Source organism: Pantherophis guttatus, chromosome 3 (assembly GCF_059756535.1).
Source record: "Pantherophis guttatus breed Tessera chromosome 3, ASM5975653v1, whole genome shotgun sequence".
NCBI lineage: Eukaryota > Metazoa > Chordata > Lepidosauria > Squamata > Colubridae > Pantherophis > Pantherophis guttatus.
In genome coordinates, this window is record NC_142065.1 from 189,049,043 (window position 1) to 189,068,060 (window position 19,018).

A 19,018-nucleotide genomic window follows, 5' to 3' on the forward strand; every position below is an offset into this window, starting at 1 on the left:
CGTTCGCCTCCGTGAGGAAATCGCTGCCACGTCGAGATTCCTTACAACTTCGCCGCCGTCCAATCCCAGGCAAGGCATGACGCGCTCTGTCAGGCTCGCTAAGGGGCATCTCTTCGGCTCCGACCATAAAAGAAAAGCGGGGGGGAGGGGGGAAGCGCCCACCAATGAGGACGGAGGAGACAGCCGACGCGTTCGCGCGCTCTTCGCGCTCCCCAACCGACGGCTCCCTAAGCCCCACGTGACCGTCCTCGTCGCCCCCCCCGTGCGGGGCATTTCCAGGCGCGCGTGCGCGCTAGTTCGCTGCGGCCGCCGACATTCGGCGGCGGAGGGTGACGTTGCTCTCTTAGGTCGCGGGAGGCCGAGGCGGCGCTTCTCCCCGCCGAAGCGAGGCGCCAATCGCCGGTCCTTTTTTTTTTTTTCCTGCCTGTCGACGGAGCGGAAGGGCGGCGGAACCGCCGAGGGCCTCCGAACTCGGTACCGAGGCGATGCGTTGGCAGTGACGTGAGCGCCGTGCTCGGTGTCCGCTGGAGCCATGGCTGCACCGAACTGGTTGGAGGCCGTGGCCCAGCAGGCCGAGGAGGTGTCGGCCCGGCTACGGGACGTGTTGTCGTCCGGGGTGGGTTTGCTGCGTTCCGAGCTGGGCCTGCCGTTGCCTGCCGGTCTGGAGCCGCAGCATCTGCCCACCTGGCTCGTCCTGCTCTCCACGTCACTTCTGGCGCTGCTGCTGCTGCTGGGGCTCCTGTGGGCCGCGGCCTGCGCCCGTGGAGGGGATGCGCGCAGGAAGCCTTCCAGGAGGGCGGCCGAAGTGGGGGAAGACGACGACGACGACGACGAGGAAGAGGAGGAAGAAGATGACGAGGAGACGGCGGCGACCCCGGGCTTGACGGGAGGCGGCGGCGGCGGCGTCTCGAACAAGGGGGCTCCTGGGACTGCCACGATGCTGCTGCTGAAGGGGGAAGAGCAGAAGAAGCGCAATAAAAAGAAGGCAGCGGAGAAAACCGGTCGGGTGGGTGCCAGGGCGACGGGTATCAAAAGTGGCTGTGAAGGAAATGTGGGTGTTAACAAGGGCCTGGGTTCAATGCACTTTATTCTGGCTGAGATTTGGGGCTTTTCTACATGCCTCTTGGCTTTGAAAAGTTCTTGGTTACATGCCTTCACCTCTACCCTGTCATGCCTCCCCACCCCCATATTCTGAAATTAATGTCAGAAAATGGGTTCCCCAGAACAATGTAATGCGTAGTTAGATTTTTTTTTCTCTCTCTCATATCACTGCGATAATCTGCAATCTTCTAAGAGCCTTTTGAAGTTGCGGTGCTCATGTGATTGCTCTGGTGAGGGGTCGCTTACTACAACATTACTGGTTTTCTATAGTTTGGTTTTTCTTTAGAAGTAATGTCAGAGTAATCGTTAACTATTTGGTTAGGTTTTTAACGAGGAGGCAGTAAATAAATCAGAATACTTATGCATGTGTCACAAAATTTGAGAATCCATATCTGAGTTTCGTAACTTTGCTGCACAGAAAATCTGTGAAGCAATAACCCTTGGCTGGACTACAAGGTCAGACTTTTTAACATTTGCTCACATGGTGTCGATAAATGTTTCTTAATCGACTAATACTAATTTTAGATATAGAATTCAGTGGGGTTGATTCAGTTAAACTTTTTTCAGCATAAATATTAATTGCTTGATCCTTCTGAATCAGAAATATTTAAATGTTTCATGAATAAATATTCATAATAGCTATAATAGAAATATGCTGGTCACACATTTTTTGTCCTTCTGTTTGCTATAAAATAATGCTTAAGACTTTTAAATTTTGTTCAGAATTATGTGCAAAAGCAAATTATACATGACCACATTATTGGGTGCACTGGGATATTTGAAAGGTTATTTATAGGCTTAAAATTATATGTAAAGCACAGTAAATTTAAATCTCCAAAGTTCGTGTCAAAAGTTTATAAAACTACAGATTCTGGTACATGTCTTGCTTGTTTATTAGTTTCAGTGTATTAAAGCAGTGCAGTATGGATTTGAAATTATTTTGTGGGCATGATATTGGAAGCATTAATATGGAATTGGAAAATCCATTAAGAGACATTGTGATCAGAATTGTATGCTCTTGCTTACATTTGGATAAGCTCAACTATTTTAATAGTCAAATATAGTGAAGTAATTTCTGAATCAGTGCTTGGCAATTTTAGTGTCTTCAGATATTTTAGACAATGACTTTCATAATTATTTGAGATTGATAATATAGGTAGTAATTGTTCATTGAAATCCAAACTTATCTGAGGAGCATCAGCTTGTTTACACTTGGTTTAAGCCAATGAATGGAATTATTCTTAAAAATAATTAGATTGCTTGTTCTGGAGTTCATCATGCTCTGAAAGAAATCCCAGTTAGTGTGTCTCTGAATCCACCTTTGCATTTTAATATTCCAGGGGAATCTGCCAACCTTTTACAATTGTTTTTTCTTCTGGAAACCTACTTTTTGGTAGGGCTTTGCAAAGCATTTGAAAGAGGTGTTTACAATATCCATTTGTGCAAATGAAGCATTTCCCTTGCTAAAGCAGATACGTCTTTTGCAAAAAAAAATATTTAAAAATACTGTAGTTTGTTCACATTAATTGTGTAGCAAATCACTTCTTTCAAAAACCTTGCCAGTTAGCAGTTTCATATACTTCGATATACTCCTTTTATGCCCTTCAGAAACTGGGCACAATTCAAGTTGCTATTGTTGATTTTATAGCCCCAAATTGCTAGGATAAAAGGAGCAGTGTCATTTAATTAGCAGTTCTTCTGGGTCTTAGTCACTGATTCAGTAGATGCCAGCATGCATTGCTCCAGTTGTGCAAACTGTATTCCTTCTCTATGACAAATCGGTACAGAGGCGGAAGAAGTGAATCCTTTAGGCCAAGTAGATAACCATCTCCATGAAGTAACTGCATCCTGATGCAGGCTAGTAATCGTGGGAATAGGCTTTCCTTGTGACACACACAGAAAGAAGAAATGGATGCAGAATGAATCCCAAAAATGTGAGAGACTGTCATAGAAAATTGAATATAAAAGATATGAGGGAATGACAGAAGAGTGAAAACTGCTGAGTGCTTTTCCCAGTCCCATTGAATGGCATAGGAAACTGCAGTGATTATACTATATATTCTTTCTCCCTTTATGTTTACAGTGGAATTTTTTGTATGCAATTACTATTCTGCTCTGTTCATTCAGGTTATAACTCTGCAAGACAAACTGATCATATTTAATTAGCAGTGATATTAGCACAATGCAATGCTCTGAATTTGAAGAAAGAAGATGCTTTAGAGTACTTATGGCGCCTACTGGCAACTCCTTAAACATATCTTGTTCTGGGCTTATATAATAGCTACAGAGGACTTTATTCCAGGAAAGAACATGGCTGCTTTAAAGGAGTTGCTTAGAGGTCTAATGTGAGTACCTAAATGTATCTTTACCGGATCAAATCCAGAGCGCTGCACAGACTTAGTGTTAATAGTGAAGCGGAGTGCCTGGTCTTCACCAGCAGAGAGCTTGCCTGCATGTGGAGATGTTCCTCCTTGGGGTATGTGAAGCAATATTCTTTCTGAGTGTATTGAGCAATAAGAGTCAGAGAAGAAGGAAGGAGAGAGATTTGTGATAGAAATGATTCTGTCAAAAGTATTACTATTTTTATCTATGAGTTTTCTGCCCCATAACATTAAGTTGTAGTGTTTGGATCTGGATCTGGACCTCTGCTCCAGATTTGATCACATCAGTATACATTTTGAAAACCATAGTTTTATGGTATAATTGCATTTAATCTGGTATCCAAAATATCAACAAACAAAAATTGTTACTGAAAATTTGGCTTTAAAGCGATGTATTTTAATATTTTTTCCAGTGGTGATAGTTGCATAATATAAGGAATTTGTTGGATCCTGTATTAGGTTTTATACTGTTCTATGGCACAAGTAATATCTGGTTAAAATAAATCATATCTGTTTTGAGAAGACATGGTCTGTAGCGTAACTGAAAGAGGTAGTGTACTACTCTTGATAAGTTTTTCTTAGATCCGGGTGAGCTTTCAATTTACCTGTCATGTCATACTTTCTGTTCTCGATAAAATTTCCAACGTATGATATATCTCCAGCAAAACTGAATTGCTACGTTTAGATTACTTGCATACATTTCTGGCTCTTCAAAACTCGCATTGAACTAAAAACTATCTTGCCACTGCACTTGCACTGCAATCTTTTTCAGTTGCATGTATCAGCAGCATAGCTAGCTAATAGTCATGCCAATTATTTTCTAAGCCAAGAGAAAAAAATGTTTTCTTCTTACTTATCCTTCTCAATCTATTGAAATCCTATGCCTTGATTGCCTTTTTGGGCATGAAATTGGAAGATTCCAGATTATGCTGAATATTTTAAGGACTGCCCGCTTAATCCGTATAAAATAGAAAATCATGCATAGTGTTTCTTACTTTTCTACCAAATAACATTGAAGTGGAAGATATAATATATATAATACAAATCAACCCTGATAAATGTATATATTTTTAGGAATGTCATTTAAACACTGCTTATAAGTGTGTCCAAAAAGCTTAAAATAGAGAAATTGAACATGATTATTCAATTTTTTAAAAGATCAGTTTAAGCTACAATAGCCCAACAATTTGAATCAAAGACTGGTGGGATTATATTAAAACACATTATGTTTTACAGCCCTGAAAGGATATGTAAGTGGGCAAGCAAATAATGTAAATGTAATAATGTGAAACTTCTTTAGGGCTGTAATTTTCTGTCAGGAAAATTTTGAATAAAACAATGAAAGTTCCATGTATTCCTGAATAGGAGACCTTTAAACTGCAACGCTTTGTTACAGGGTTTTGCTTCTATTGTAGTATCATTCTTGTGAAACCAAATGCAATCCCAAATGGTACTTTTGTGGCCTTGGTATATTTAACTGAAAGCAGGCTTTAAATTAACTGTTTTAACTTCGATTGACTCATAATGAAGTGGTACTGTTTGCATCTATTTTAGTTTTCTCTGACGAGATTAAGTTACTTCATTGTTAGATGTTAAGAGTATAAGGGAGTGGAGAAAGGAGTGTCAGTTAGATCGTAGACCTTTCCCATGGTTGCCCTGACATTGTAAAACTTGCTTCTCCCAAAGATAAGGCTATTTCTAATGACTGGCATTCTGGAAAGTTCTGAAGAATTCTTTTTAAACAGACATTAGATTGAGTTGATGGTGACTGGATAACCATTTTTAATTAGATTGTGCTAGTTTAAAGAGGATGAATTTTTATTTATGGATTATTTCATAATTTTATTGTCAATTGCATGGAATCAAAGGAGGCAGTATGAAAAATGTGTGAATAGCATAATAATATATTAGTTATAATCTTATTGTCCAGCATCTAAGTCAGGGGTGTCAAACTGGATTTCTTCGAGGGCCGGATCAGCATTGTAGTTCTCCTCTGTGGGCTGGCTGGGACAGAGGCCTCCTGTAGCACCCTGCCGGCCAAAATGCAGCGTGGGAGGTCCCCATGTTCCGTTTTGGCCAGCAGTGTTGCAGGAGACTGTCCAGGCCAAAAATGGGGCGTGGGGGGGTTGTGTGTGCCTCCTGCGCCCTTTTTTGGATGCCAGAGGCACCGTGGGCAGTCCTTTGCTATTTCCTGGATGACTCCATGGGCCAGATGCAGCCCGCATGCCTTGAGTTTGACACCCCTGATCTAAGCAATTAAAGTCACTATATCCTTGGTACATTTCATTTAAATTGATAAAATACTGATATTTATGTTGTACAGTAATTAAGTATTTAATATAGACAGGTTTATTTCCGTTGCATAATATTTATCATTTATCATATATATATATATATATATATATATACTCAGCTTAATGGTCAACCAGCTCATGATGTATCTGAAGAAATAATACAGACAACACGAAAAGAGAATCTGAAGCAGACATTGGATATGGAAAAGAAAACTGAAAAGGTTGGTTATTAGTTAGTGACTGATTTTTAAAAATATTATTTTTAATCTTTCAATTCAAGATCAGTATTAAACTGGCCCTTGCTTTATTTTGCTGGAGTTGGATCAGCCACAGTTTACTTTAACTACAAATAATAAGTTCCCTCCAAGAATGGATTTTGTATCTTGTGTCAGAGTGGGTCAACTCTTAAGACTAGAGAAACAGTCTTTTCTGTCTTCAAAAGTCTATACGGAGTCCTCAACATATGACAATTTGTTCAGCAAACAAAATTATGACAGCACTGAACTGCAACCCGTGCCTTGAGTTATGGTTGTTGAAACACCCTGCATTCTTGTGTTAAAAATTTGGACACTTAGCAGCCCACCTGCACTTTGATTGACGACAGGGGCATTGCAACTCTCTCCACCTGCCCATCTCCCCCTGCCGTCTATGCCTTTAAACACTTGGGAAACTCAAAGGATGCAGTGTAAAGTAGCCTCCCCCATAAAGGGCGAAATCCCAAAGGCTCCCTTCCTCCAAAGAGAAAGAGTGCCCACCCATTGACCATGGATGCCTCCCAGGCCCTTGGGATCACACCAGGATAGGGAGCAGGGGTGCAGTTTTCCTTGTGGTTCATAGCTCCTTTTATTCATCCTCCCCTCAGTAAAGTTGAAAATAGGAAGAGTTATTTCTGAGCTCCTGCCAGCTTCCCACAAGCAATGTCTTGATTTTCTTGATGCAAATTTGTGCCATATTACAAGCCTTTTCAGAAGTAAGACCCAATGAGATGAAAGAGACTTTAAAATTTTCTATCTAAAATTGTGTCTTTAAGATACTTTGTTATATAAGTGTGCATCTTCTGTAAGTAATATGAATCAAGATACTGTTGGTTTTGTGTTCATAAGTTTTTGAAAAATTTAAAAACTTTGAAAGCTTATATAACTTCATCATATTTCTGGGGTCATTCCTGTTGCTGGACTTTAGACATTTTGATAGCATTAATTTATTCTGAGAGAAAATATTTTCCTTCTACTTTAGTCAAAGAAAAATAGGAAAAAAACAAAAGGAGACGCTAAAACAGCTCAGGATCAGTCACGTGGTGATGGAAAGGAAGCCGATGAAGGTACCGAAAAACAAGTTCTTTACATTTCCCTATGACTACAAGATGTCTTCCAGCATCCAATGCAGATTTTGGGAGGAAATTGCAGTGGGAGGAAGTGGGTTACAAGCATTACTTCCATTTTTCCAAAAGGATTCCTTTAGACTCTGAGCTTTTTGTCTTATATGTCCACAGAAAGCAAATTCTAAATGCAAGCCATAATTAATTAAAGAATTCATAGTTCATATTCATATCTTAAAAAGGTGCAATGTTACTAACCTTTTAATAGGCTGATATTCTTCATACAGCTCAATCTCTACATTGAATTTTGGAAGTTTGCCTATTTTATTTAAGAATCATTTTTGAATATTAAAATTTGTCCAATATATAGAAAGCAAAATTAAACTTGCATTATTGCACACTACATCTTAAGAAAAAAGCAGTGGCCAGACATTTTGGAATGTTTTAGAAGGACATCAATTTAATTGTCTGCATAAGCAGTCTTCTTTAATCATTATAAAAACTTCCATCTACAGAGTTCAGGGCAGCCAGAGCTACATTTGCAATACAGATATTCAAAAGTGAGAAGTGGAAGCTATATCTATATTTTAGTATGTTATTTGTAAGCCATGTGAGCCTGCAAAGATTTGTTAGCATCCAAATTTAATATAATAATATAAAGACAGTTGCTGGAGATGCACTTTTGATCATATGTTGGATCATAATCTCATTTAATAATTCCTGGTAAGTTCCTGAGTAATACCTTAAGCTCCCTGATGCACATTTTGAAAAGTATGTTACTGACTGTAAGTAATGCTTTTTTATGACTGTTTCAGGCGCATGGGAAACAAAAATCAGCAACAGAGAAAAACGGCAACAACGTAAACGTGACAAGGTACTGACTGATACTGGGTCAGAATCAAATTTACCATCCTTGGAAATCCCAGTAACAGTATCTTCTGAACAAATAGCATCTGCAATACCATTTTCAGTTGGTCCTAGAAAAAGTAAAGGTAAATCATGATTTTTCTTGTACTTTCTAATTTCTCATCTTTAAGGATAGGGCAGTAAGAAAAAGAAAGTACTATAGTATAAAGAATGCTTCATAAAGAAAGCTCTTTGCATATAATTAAATATGTTCTAAAACCCTGTTATTGATTAAAACATTAAGTATAAATATCTACAGTACAGATAATGTGTTTTTATTGTTTTGATGTGTAGTCTTCCCTTGTACCTTTCTCTTTTGTTAGTTTTGGAACTGTTGTTTAGTTGATGCAAGTAAATGAGTCCTTATACAACTCTAAATATCCCGTATTTTGTGTAATTTATTTCTGTCTAAAATATGTAGTTTAAAAATAATAAATTAAATCACACTTACGTTCTGCAAATAAATTAAATCTTTATAACTGCTGCAATAGCTGTTAGACAAGACCATGAGCTTCTTATAAGACATACTCAGACCTTTTGGAGATTTACTTGAAGGACACATGAAGTTCACACACACACACACACACACACACACACACACACAAAATTATGGATAGTTGACACTTTTTGAAATACCCTGATTATCTCTTGAACATGGTGGAATATATTCAGTTTATTGTTGTTGTTGTTACTTGAATAGTTTTAGAGGATGATTGTTTCATTTATTTGCCTATTTATATGCACTTCTTTCCTTATATATTACCTTGGCTTATATATTAATCCATTCTGGATTGTGACCTATGGTTTATGGTCCAACGTTATAGGCATATCAATCTAGCCATTATGTAGTAAACATACATGTTAGCAAGCAGATCATTTGTATTGTTTATGTCAAATAAATCAATTTAGGCAAGAATAGTAAATAAGAGAAAAGAATTATATTTTCAGAGTAGTATTGTTTATTACATTTGAAAAGGAAATATAAATAAGCTCAGCTCATTAAAAATACAGTATTTTGAATTATATATTAACCTTTAAGTTTTTAGAATACGGAATAAATCTCTAGCTGTGATATTTATGGCACAACAACACAATCCCTGTACAAATAAAATTTATCTTCTCTATAACTGAGGTTTGTTCCATAAGAAAAAAAAATACTAATACTATATTATCAGGAAAATATTAATTCATATTTTGACTGATTTATAGATTTAATTTCTATGGCCACCATCTCAAACAAGTGGAAAGTGTCAGTTGTTGACTGTTGGTCAAAAGACTAATACTGTTTGTAACTTAAATAACAATAAAATCATTAGTTCTGGACAAATCATATATATATATCAATGAAGGAAATCATATCTGCAGTATTTTGCAGCATATTGCAGTTCTTATAAATATGATTTCTGATTTACTCTTAAGCAACAAAATCTATTTTTAATAAAATAAAATTGTGTTCCAAAAATTGATGGATAGATTTTTTTTGTAATAAAATATAAAAGCTTTGATTTTTTGGGTTTAGGCTTTGTGCTGCCTATTCATCTGCAGTAAACAACAGACTGAAGACATTTGATAATTAAATTATCTCCTTTGTTTTTAAATAAGGTGATCCAGTTTTGAATGTTCAAATTAGCAATTCTAAATCTGGAAAAGGTGATGCTGCACTTCAGCAAGGTATGTAATTTTTTATTATTATTATTATCATTATTTATTTCACAATGTGGTTCTTTAAGTTCTAAGATCATTTGAATTTTGTGCATTGGTTTATATAAGTCAGTAATATATATTACTTATATAAGTAAAAAGTCAGATATATTGTGATAGTGCAAGATAATTCTTGCTGTATATTAATAAAGAATCTCTAATCTCTATCCTGATGATGGTGAGGTATACCATCGGTTGTAGTAGCAGGATGGGTACAACATACAGTGAGAGTGCCAGAGCTTCCCAGCTTTTACCTAATTATTCAGATGATTAATGTTTAATTTTGATATCTAACATCAGGGCTATACAGTTCTTACTTAACTTACACTGCATATTTTTACTTTCTGTATATTGTAGCTTAGTTATCTCCTGATAATTATGAATATGAATGAAATATGAATGTGGATATAATTCAAACAACAGAGATTTACAGGAGCTTCAAGTTTAAATGAATATGAAGTTTACAGATTGATCTTTTATATCTTTATTCAGAAATAAATCTGACATAAGTAATTCTATAATAATTGTTTTGAAATGTGCATAATAAAAAACAGTACAAACCTAAGGGTGGTCAAATTTAATTGTTCTCTGGATACTATTTGATAACTCCTCCATACATTCTCTCCAACATAGTAACTATAGCTATAAGGAAATCAAAGGCTGCTCTGCAGTGATGGCTTTGGATAACAATATGCCAAAAAACTGAAAAATTCTAAATGGAAATCAGCAACAATTTTTCCTTCTTTATAGAAACCCCAAAATCACATTAGCTATACTTTTCTATTTGTCTGAACTACAAAAGTATTTAAATTGACATTTGGTAATTCAAATGCGACAATTGTGTTCTCAACTTTTATCATCATGAGATAGTGAACAGCCGTTATTAGAAGAAAATTGTGGGTCAAAAGGAATATTGAAATATGAAGCCAGAAACGAGCTGGTTCTTAAAAACATAATAGCAATGATATAATACTGGAAAATGTTTAGATTATAATTGCAGTAACATATGTTTGTTTTACTACCATGTTTACCAGCAAACAAAGTTAACTCTCTGTTTCCTGTTTAAAATTTCTTTCAGGAATGAGTGAAGGCCCCACAGTAAACGGAGGCAACTGGAATGAAAAACCTGTTAAGATTTCTCCTCAGATTGGTGCAAGTGAGGAGAAATGGACTGCAGGGTCTTCTGCAGGTAGCAAGAGGAAAACTGAGACATCAGCTTGGGGAAAAGATGCTGGAGATAATGGAAATGGGAAGGATTGGGGAGTATCCCTGGTTGGCAGAACCTGGGGTGAACGTACTTTATTCCCTGGTATAGGTAAGATTAAGTGCTTGTTTCTCCTGGCTGGTTTGGTTTTGGTTCTGTGAAAGGACTAAAATTAAAACAGAAAAACATGGGAATGTTTCCTTAATTTCCTGATCCTGGATTTTTTTTTATCCCTTACTTTTCAAAGCACAATAACCTCAGTCTAAAAGGAGGGCAGATTGTCAGTTAAAGCAGAATATCTACTAAATTATAGTGGGATTTTACACATGCATAATATATGGCTATTATATTTCTTTAAAATAGGAATGAGATTTTATGCAGGTGCAGAAGTATGCCGATTTACTTTGATTTGTGAGAATCTCTCTTAGAAATGTATTCCTAATTGTCAGTGTGGGCAAATATATGATATGAGCACACACACATACTATTTTTCTGTTGTTGTTAACAGCTTGGTCTGGAGTCGATGGAAGAATTAATACTCCTGAACAAAGTTCTGCTTCATTTACTCCCTTGGGACTAAATCCTACAGTCTCTGGTATGATATGCTTTAAACAGGCATCTTATAAATGAACTACATGTGTGTCCTATTTATGGCATAACATGTTCTATTCGGGTAAAATCCTAAATTTCAAGTATTCAAGTTCAACTCAATACATTTTCAACATTTGGAAAAGGGAAGGACTGTGCTTGTTCTTTTTATGAAAATAAAATGTTGCCTAGGTCAGTGAAGCTGAATCATTAGTGTCAGTGACAACAAAGAAGTAAGTCTGATGCATATATCCCATATAAAGGTAGTCCTTAGGTTATTATGGTAATCGGGACTGGAATTTTTGTTGCTAAGCAATGCAGTTGTAAAGCATGATGTCACATGACCCATCACTTAGCGACAACAGTCCCAATATCCCTGTTGCCACTGTCAGCCGAATCTCACTGTTTCTCAGTATGATCCATTCCAGCCCCAAGTCTCAGTACGATTAGAGACTGTCTCCTCTTCAGGCCCACCTCACCTATCTTCCCCCCTATCTCTGTCCTTTTGGCCACCTTACATTCTGCAGTTCTTTTGGCCACCTTGTCGCCCTCCACTTCACTGACTGTGCTAGGCCTCACCACCCTGCACTCTGTTCACCCTTGCTGCCCTTTGCTACAGTTTGGAGAATGGCAAGTGCAGCCTTCTTGCGAAGTTTCAGAAAACCTCCGAAATCTTCCAAAGCAGCACAAGAACAGCTGCTTCACATAAGGCTAGGCTGAGCAAAACTCATTAACAGTGGGAGAAAGATAGAGATCATCTGGGAGTGGCCGAGCCAATAAGTGCAGGATGCAAGGGTAGCAAGGTGGCAGAAAAAAGATTATTTAGGGCAGTTTGGGTTTTATTCTGTAGGTCTGCAGTGGATGGCTGTGGCGTGGGGCTTGAGATGATACTCTGTGGGGCTGACGTAGAAGCATAGTGGTGACCGGCTAGATTGCTGAAGGCCCCAAGCCTCTACCCCAGCCCAAGCGCCACTGCTGAGGAGTGCCACTGTGCAAGGCAGCCAAAGAGAGAGGCATGGGAGAAAAGTTGAAGTTCTGATTTTAAATCCAGATGGACTGCCAAGTACCCAAACTCTGATCACATGCTTATGGGGTGTTGCAGTGGCTAATTTCAAGGACTAGATGTAGTTCATTCAGTGTTCTGTAACTTTGAATGGGGAAGGAAGGAAGGATGGATGGATTTGAGGACTACCTCTATCTGATAAAAGTTAATGTGGAATAATGAGCCTACATATCATTCTCGTGGAGTGACTGGGTATGTATTCTGCCCTTTTTAGGATCCAATAGCGAATCTGTTTCTCAACCTAGTACTACAGATTTTCAGTGGGATTTAAATCGTAACCAGGCACCTGTTGATGACGAGTGGTCTGGATTAAGTATGTTCCTTTTAGAATCTTCCCTGATTTTGCTTAATTTGCATTTACTTTTTTGCATTCATATTCCTATTTACAACTGCTCTCGTAAACAACACCAAATATTTATCCATTTGCTTTCAAAATAGTTTTGCAAAAAACAAGGATAGATTCCTTGATCAATAATTAATGCTTGAAATGTTCATACAAGCAAATTTAAGAAATAAACCAATTTTTTTAATGTATTTTTTTTCTTTATCAATGCAACATCTACATGACTTTTTCTAAATTGTTTATTCAGCCATATTCTACTTTGAAAAATTTATTTCAATATTATATTAATAAGAAAACATTTGAAAGGCAAAATTCAAGAATAACTTGATCAGTATTAGACTGCGATGTTGCTTCTAAATTTATACTTTTTCTTCTATAGAGGACCATAATTGATTCCTCTGAAGTACTGATCCACTATCCTTTATTTTTGTCATTCTATTTTGAATGTAAGGATTTTCTATGTGTATCTGTGTGGAAGGTTGCCATTAGTATCAGGGCAAGATCAGAGAATTGAGTTGTTTTATCATTGTACTTAATACTTACCTTTAATGATCAGGTCGAACTTTTTAAATTTATTTTGAGAAGGAATATTTTAAATTCCTACTCCCAGACTTTTGTTATTAAAATATGTGGTATGAAATTAGACATGTATTGCAAAATAGGTATTCTTACCTTACTGTCTTGTTCATCCACTTGAAACTTTATTTCTCACAGATGGGCTTTCTTCTGCTGATCCATCTTCTGACTGGAATGCCCCAGCAGAGGAATGGGGGAACTGGGTTGAAGAAGAAAACCCTCCTTCCATTCCACAACTTGAAGAAGCATTATCTGAAACTCAAAAGGTATCAAATTGACAGCTGCTGCAGGAATTGTTAGTAAGACATGTACTGTTTGAGTTTGATAGTTCTCACTTTATAGAAAGAACTAGAACACCCAAAGATATTCATAGGATTAGCCGGAGGGACAATTGGCCCTATAAGGCATGTCACCAAACAACATGACATGTATGTAAGTGTGTAAGAGTAGGATTTGCATCATGACACTATCACATGCATGTTGTAATTTATTGTTAAATTATAATTGGAGAAAGGTTGAAACGAAAACTTACATTAATGATACATTGAGTTAGGGTTAGGATTGGGGTACAAATGTGATATTGATGGATCTCTGGTTTTGTATTAGGCATCAGATGAAGAGAAAGAAAAGCCTGAAGCAGCTCAACAAAGTACTGCAAGTGGCAAATCAAAAAAGAAAAAGAAGAAAAAGAAAAAGCAGGGAGAAGAGGCTAACTCTCCTGTACAGGCAAGAAACAAATATTAGCCTTTTGAAGGAAATTTAAGAGTGAGCCATGCGTGGATTAAAATTTAACTGGTTTGCTTCTGTGTTTCTTATGGTTCACATTAAGCCACAATATGCTTGATATCTATGCAAAACCTATATGGTTTTTTTCCTTTAAATGGATTTACTACAAACTGAGTTTGCACAGTCATGCTTTGAATAATTGGGATGGGCAACTGGCACCTCTCAAAACTTGTTCTTAAAATTAATCTGGCATTGTTTAACTTCGATTTCTTTCTGTTCTGAGACAGGAAATATGTGAAAATTATACTGGCAGCTTAAGTCAAGCCTAAATTATGAAAGAGCCTTTTGACAAAATAGCAAAAACTGATTCTGTCCACTCGTTGTCATGCCCTCTGAAGCGCTTTCCCCTCCTTAAAAAGAAAAGCATGTTGCCTGCTTATGGAGTATATCCCATTAGGTCTATTCTGGACAAAAATAGAGCTTTTCTCCTTTGCTTCATATTTACGTGGTTTATCTTTGAAGCTAATTGGAGTGAAAATATATGAATGTGACTATATCATTTGAAAAAGGTTTCTGTTTTAACATTGCATGGAAATGTATCATTTATAGCTTCTTACTAGGTTCCACATTCATTCATTCATTCAGATTATTTTAGTAATGCGTCCAAACCTCATTCTTTTTAATTAGGTCATCTTTCTCCCACATCTAGGATTCTGATGATCTGGAGAGACATGCTGGAGAAGAATTTCCAGAAGATACCTCAAAAGTTCAACAAGTGGAGATAACTTTCTCTTTAAAGACCGTCAGCACTAGTGAACAAGCTGAGGTATAAATTAAAAGGGCATGCTAATGTCTGTTTATTTGTAAACCTTTCCTTCTTTAAGCTAAGTTGCAAACTTAGTGTAAACCTGCTGCACTAATAGCTTGAAATAGGCACAGTGTTAGATATGCTAAAATTGATGTTTTCAGCATTTGGATAGGCATAATAGATTTTAGTTAGATTCACAGAAACAGTTGTGATATTTTGCTGACTAAAGACCATGTTACTAAAATGAACCAGTGAGAAGAAAGTATTCTTTCCCAGCTTTCACCCAGCAATAGCATTGTTGTACCATGACAGTTCACAGGTGAAAGTGGAGGTACTACAGTCACCATAATGCCTGGTTTCAGTCTAAAACAGTTTAAACAATCCTTGATTCTATGTTCTTCAGTGGGAATTTCCATCTAATAACACCTAGAAATGGCTCCAATCACAACAGCATCTGAAAAGCAGATTAGTTCTATAAATATTTCTAGTGAAAATCTTACAAAGTGTTACTTATAAAAGAGAGTTATAACTTGGTGCATAGAGCTGTTCTGTTTCATAAAATTCTAGTTTGATGCATTTGGGGCTTTTACTTGTTGACAGTGTTAAGAATGGGTCTTGGTGTTCTGTATGTAATCAAACATTTCAAAAGATATTCTATCCACATATTTTTGGATTGGATATTAGATGATGTCAAAAACTCAGTATTCTGAACTACAATGTCTATTGTAGCCGAAGGAGATGCCCTCATTTGCTGTTTCTACTGAACTGTCTGTACCTGTCTCAGAGAGTGACTCTGAAAAGATAATTTCCCAAGTGCCACAGATGCTGCAGGAGGCAGAAGTTATTTCTAATGTTAAGCAAAACAGTGTGCCTCCACCTCAAAGTAAGTGATTGTTTATATCAAATGCATATAAGGCTTATAAAAAGATATTTGCATACAGTAGCTATTAAAACTGTATTTTGAAATCAAATAGATCTTACTTAAGGTGCAAAGCTAGTGCTCTGCTTACAGATGTCCAGTATTTCCTCTTCTAGCATTTTATAGTGTGTTGCCAACCTATGATGAATAACTTTTAAATGGAAATTGTATCCATGTTGTAAAAGTATATTATTAAGTAATACAATATAGAAAAACTCAAGGAAGTTTTATAGCCATAAAGATAAAATAATGCTGACTTCTGATAATATGCTTTACTATCTTAAATCAGTAGAATGCAATGTATGAATGAGTGTAATGAAATACAATATAAAACACTTCTTGATTTCTCTTACACTTTTAGCCAAGTCTGAAGAGAGCTGGGAATCCCCCAAGCAAATCAAAAAGAAGAAAAAAGCCAGAAGGGAAACGTGAATTTTCTGAAATGGACGTGTGTTGCAGAAACACTTGTCGTGGAGATTATGCTGTTTATGCAATAATTTGTGAACCTGTACAGAATTTTATATAACTTTCAACAGATTTTTTTTAAAAAAACTGCTTTGAACACAACCATCTTTAAGAATAGGAACTGAATGAAAAAGTTGGTGACCTAATTTCACAGGAAATAATGGCATTACTGGAAGACTCATTGAAGAATGTATTTTCAAGCTATGGAAAAAGTAATTTTTAAAACCTTGGCTTTAAAACAGTGCCCTGTTTACAACATATTTCTATTTCCTGTCCACTGGAGAAAGAGGATTTGTCTTAAATATCTCTAATCATCTTTAAAACTGATACATGTCACTGAATGGTGGTGTCTATCTTGAATCTGTTTAATGCCTAAATCAAAGAACTCTATTCAAATTTGCCATATATTTCTAATATTTAATAGAATCTGCTAACCATGAAATTAATTATAATTACAGAGAAGCTGGTATCACTGAAGACCTTATTCTTGAGTAACCCTTCAGCCTGAGTAATAGTTGACTTCAGAGTAAGTGTGCACTCAAATTGTGTTAGAATTAATCAATAAAAACATTTTTCAGCAAAAAAAAGTGGATTAAATTAAACTTCAAAAACTTCTGTATCAAGAAACTAAAATACTTTATCAGAACTACAACATGGTTCCTAAAGTTGCTTCTAACAGTTTCTTATTTAAATCCTCAGATAATTTTAAGTTGTTGAGGCAGTATGTCCAAGTGAGCCTCATTTTTTTCTTTATCTAAAGTAGGAAATTAGTTGATGCCCTATAATCTTCGTACCCAGTCATTTTGAAAGCCATGATTCATTTTTCTGCCACTATTGCTTTTCTTTTGTTTCTTTTTTTTAATTTTATTTTTTTTAATTCTTCAGAGATGTGGTAGAGAATGAAAAGAGTAATGTTGGCTTCAAAACAGATTTAATTGATATTGAGACCACCTGTATCAGGAAGTGCTTTTTTACTGCCTTAACCTATGTAGAATCTGTATCTAGAGTTCTTAAATGGGGTTAGCATTTTGTTTTTTGTTTTGTATTTTTTTAAAAAAAATCATGCAACAACAGCAATTGTAAAACAAACCATCTTTCCACTTGTAATTATTGATTAAAATGGGAGACGAACCATCTTTCCACTTGTAATTATTGATTAAAATGGGAGTTGAATTGCATCATTTTCAAGCACTATAATGACATCACGTTAAACAGGCAGGTATCTATGAATAGTGCATGCTCAGCCATGTACAACTGTATATAGCCTTTATGAAATGTTTGTGTGTGTTTAAAGGACCATAATTAACATAACTTGGTGAACAACTATTAAAGAAAAGCCATGATTATTTGATGTGATTGGCTTAGTTTTTTTTTCATGTGGCAGAAAACTTGTAACAGCTGTAACCAATGGTACTATTAACTCTCCCATAATGTCTAATTGTGTACATTTGAAAATTTTCGTAAAATTAACTTGCAATGCAAGAACAATTAAAGCAACAAACTGGATTTAGTTGTTTTGAAGACAAGCCTTATTAATTGATAGTGTTCCTAATGAATTCTTATGTGCACAGGTATTAACACCTGTTTCAGGAACATGGCAGATGTTTACATGTTCAGATGTTTGTTTAATTCAGTGACATTTCTACATCAATTTTGTTAAAATAAATTGAGCAAATTGATAGCATTGTGTTATTTATGGGAAGGGAGATCGTGGATAATATTTTATCACAATAAAATGGTATCCCTGAAAATTCTTGGTAGCCAAATAGACTGTACAACAACTATAGGAATTTTAAAAGGGTATTGAATATGCTAGTTGTGTCTGCTCTTTATTGTGATTTTTAAAATTCTTCTGTGTATCTTAAGTATATTACATAATTTCCCAGTTAAGAAGCTCTTCACTTGACCAGATATCCTTTTGTAAAAGGCTGCATGTTATCCCATTTTAAGAACAGCTTTTGACGCTGAAAAGAAATGTTCAAGCTTTCCATAAATCATGCTATGAGTCTTTCAAAATGATATTCATAATAGTAGCAAAATTAGCCATTTGGCTAAGGCCAGTTCTGTTTTGGGACAGTTTGCTGATACTTTTACAAATATGTGTCTCTTATGAGTTCATATTCAACCAATTTTGAATAGTTTATATTGTTTTAGAAGTGGTTTGAAGAACTGGATAGTTGTTCATTAAAAAGTGGGAGTTTGCAAAATTCATTTGTTCTTAGTCATTGTGGAATCTTTTTTGCAAACAGAACTTTTCAATGCTTATAGCATTGCTTAGCTATGAATACTATTCCTGTGCAGAAGTCAGTACGCATGATACCTAATGAAACTAAAACTTATAAGTGATCTATCTCTGCAATCCATTGGAACTGGAAAATGTCATTTTTCTGATTTATGTCCATCGATATTCTATAAATTGTCTGATCCAGCTTTTAATTTGAAATGTTCAGTTATGTGGATGTTTTCATTTATTCTGATCCCATTAGGATTTAATATCTGTAGATGACAGATTTTTCTTTGAATTTTAGAATATGTAATCAATTAAGGTGAAAATGACATTTTTGTCACCTAAGAATGGAATATACACAAAATGTGAAGATTTTAAGTAGTGAAAATGGGCAATGC

At 36.2% G+C, this 19,018-nt stretch overlaps 1 protein-coding gene across 6 annotated transcripts; it reads left to right on the forward strand.

Annotated features, from left to right (window-relative positions):
• The first annotated feature begins 45 nt into the window (after window positions 1–45).
• Window positions 46–18,072, forward strand: MTDH (metadherin). 6 transcript variants are annotated; one of them, XM_034422492.3, is made up of 13 exons: window positions 46–1,006; window positions 5,896–5,997; window positions 7,013–7,097; window positions 7,910–8,086; window positions 9,603–9,671; window positions 10,780–11,016; window positions 11,414–11,500; window positions 12,771–12,869; window positions 13,614–13,741; window positions 14,082–14,201; window positions 14,911–15,027; window positions 15,739–15,892; window positions 16,290–18,072. In XM_034422492.3, exons 1-13 carry the CDS (start codon window positions 533–535, stop codon window positions 16,358–16,360), a joined length of 1,920 nt encoding a protein of 639 aa, XP_034278383.2. In that variant the 5' UTR covers window positions 46–532; the 3' UTR covers window positions 16,361–18,072. The 6 variants fall into 6 exon arrangements, 5 of the variants coding, with proteins under 5 accessions (XP_034278383.2, XP_087746923.1, XP_034278382.2 ...); XR_015733424.1 differs by having other exon boundaries at window positions 305–1,051; window positions 15,694–15,892; XM_034422491.3 differs by having other exon boundaries at window positions 305–1,051.
• Window positions 18,073–19,018: the final 946 nt, after the last annotated feature.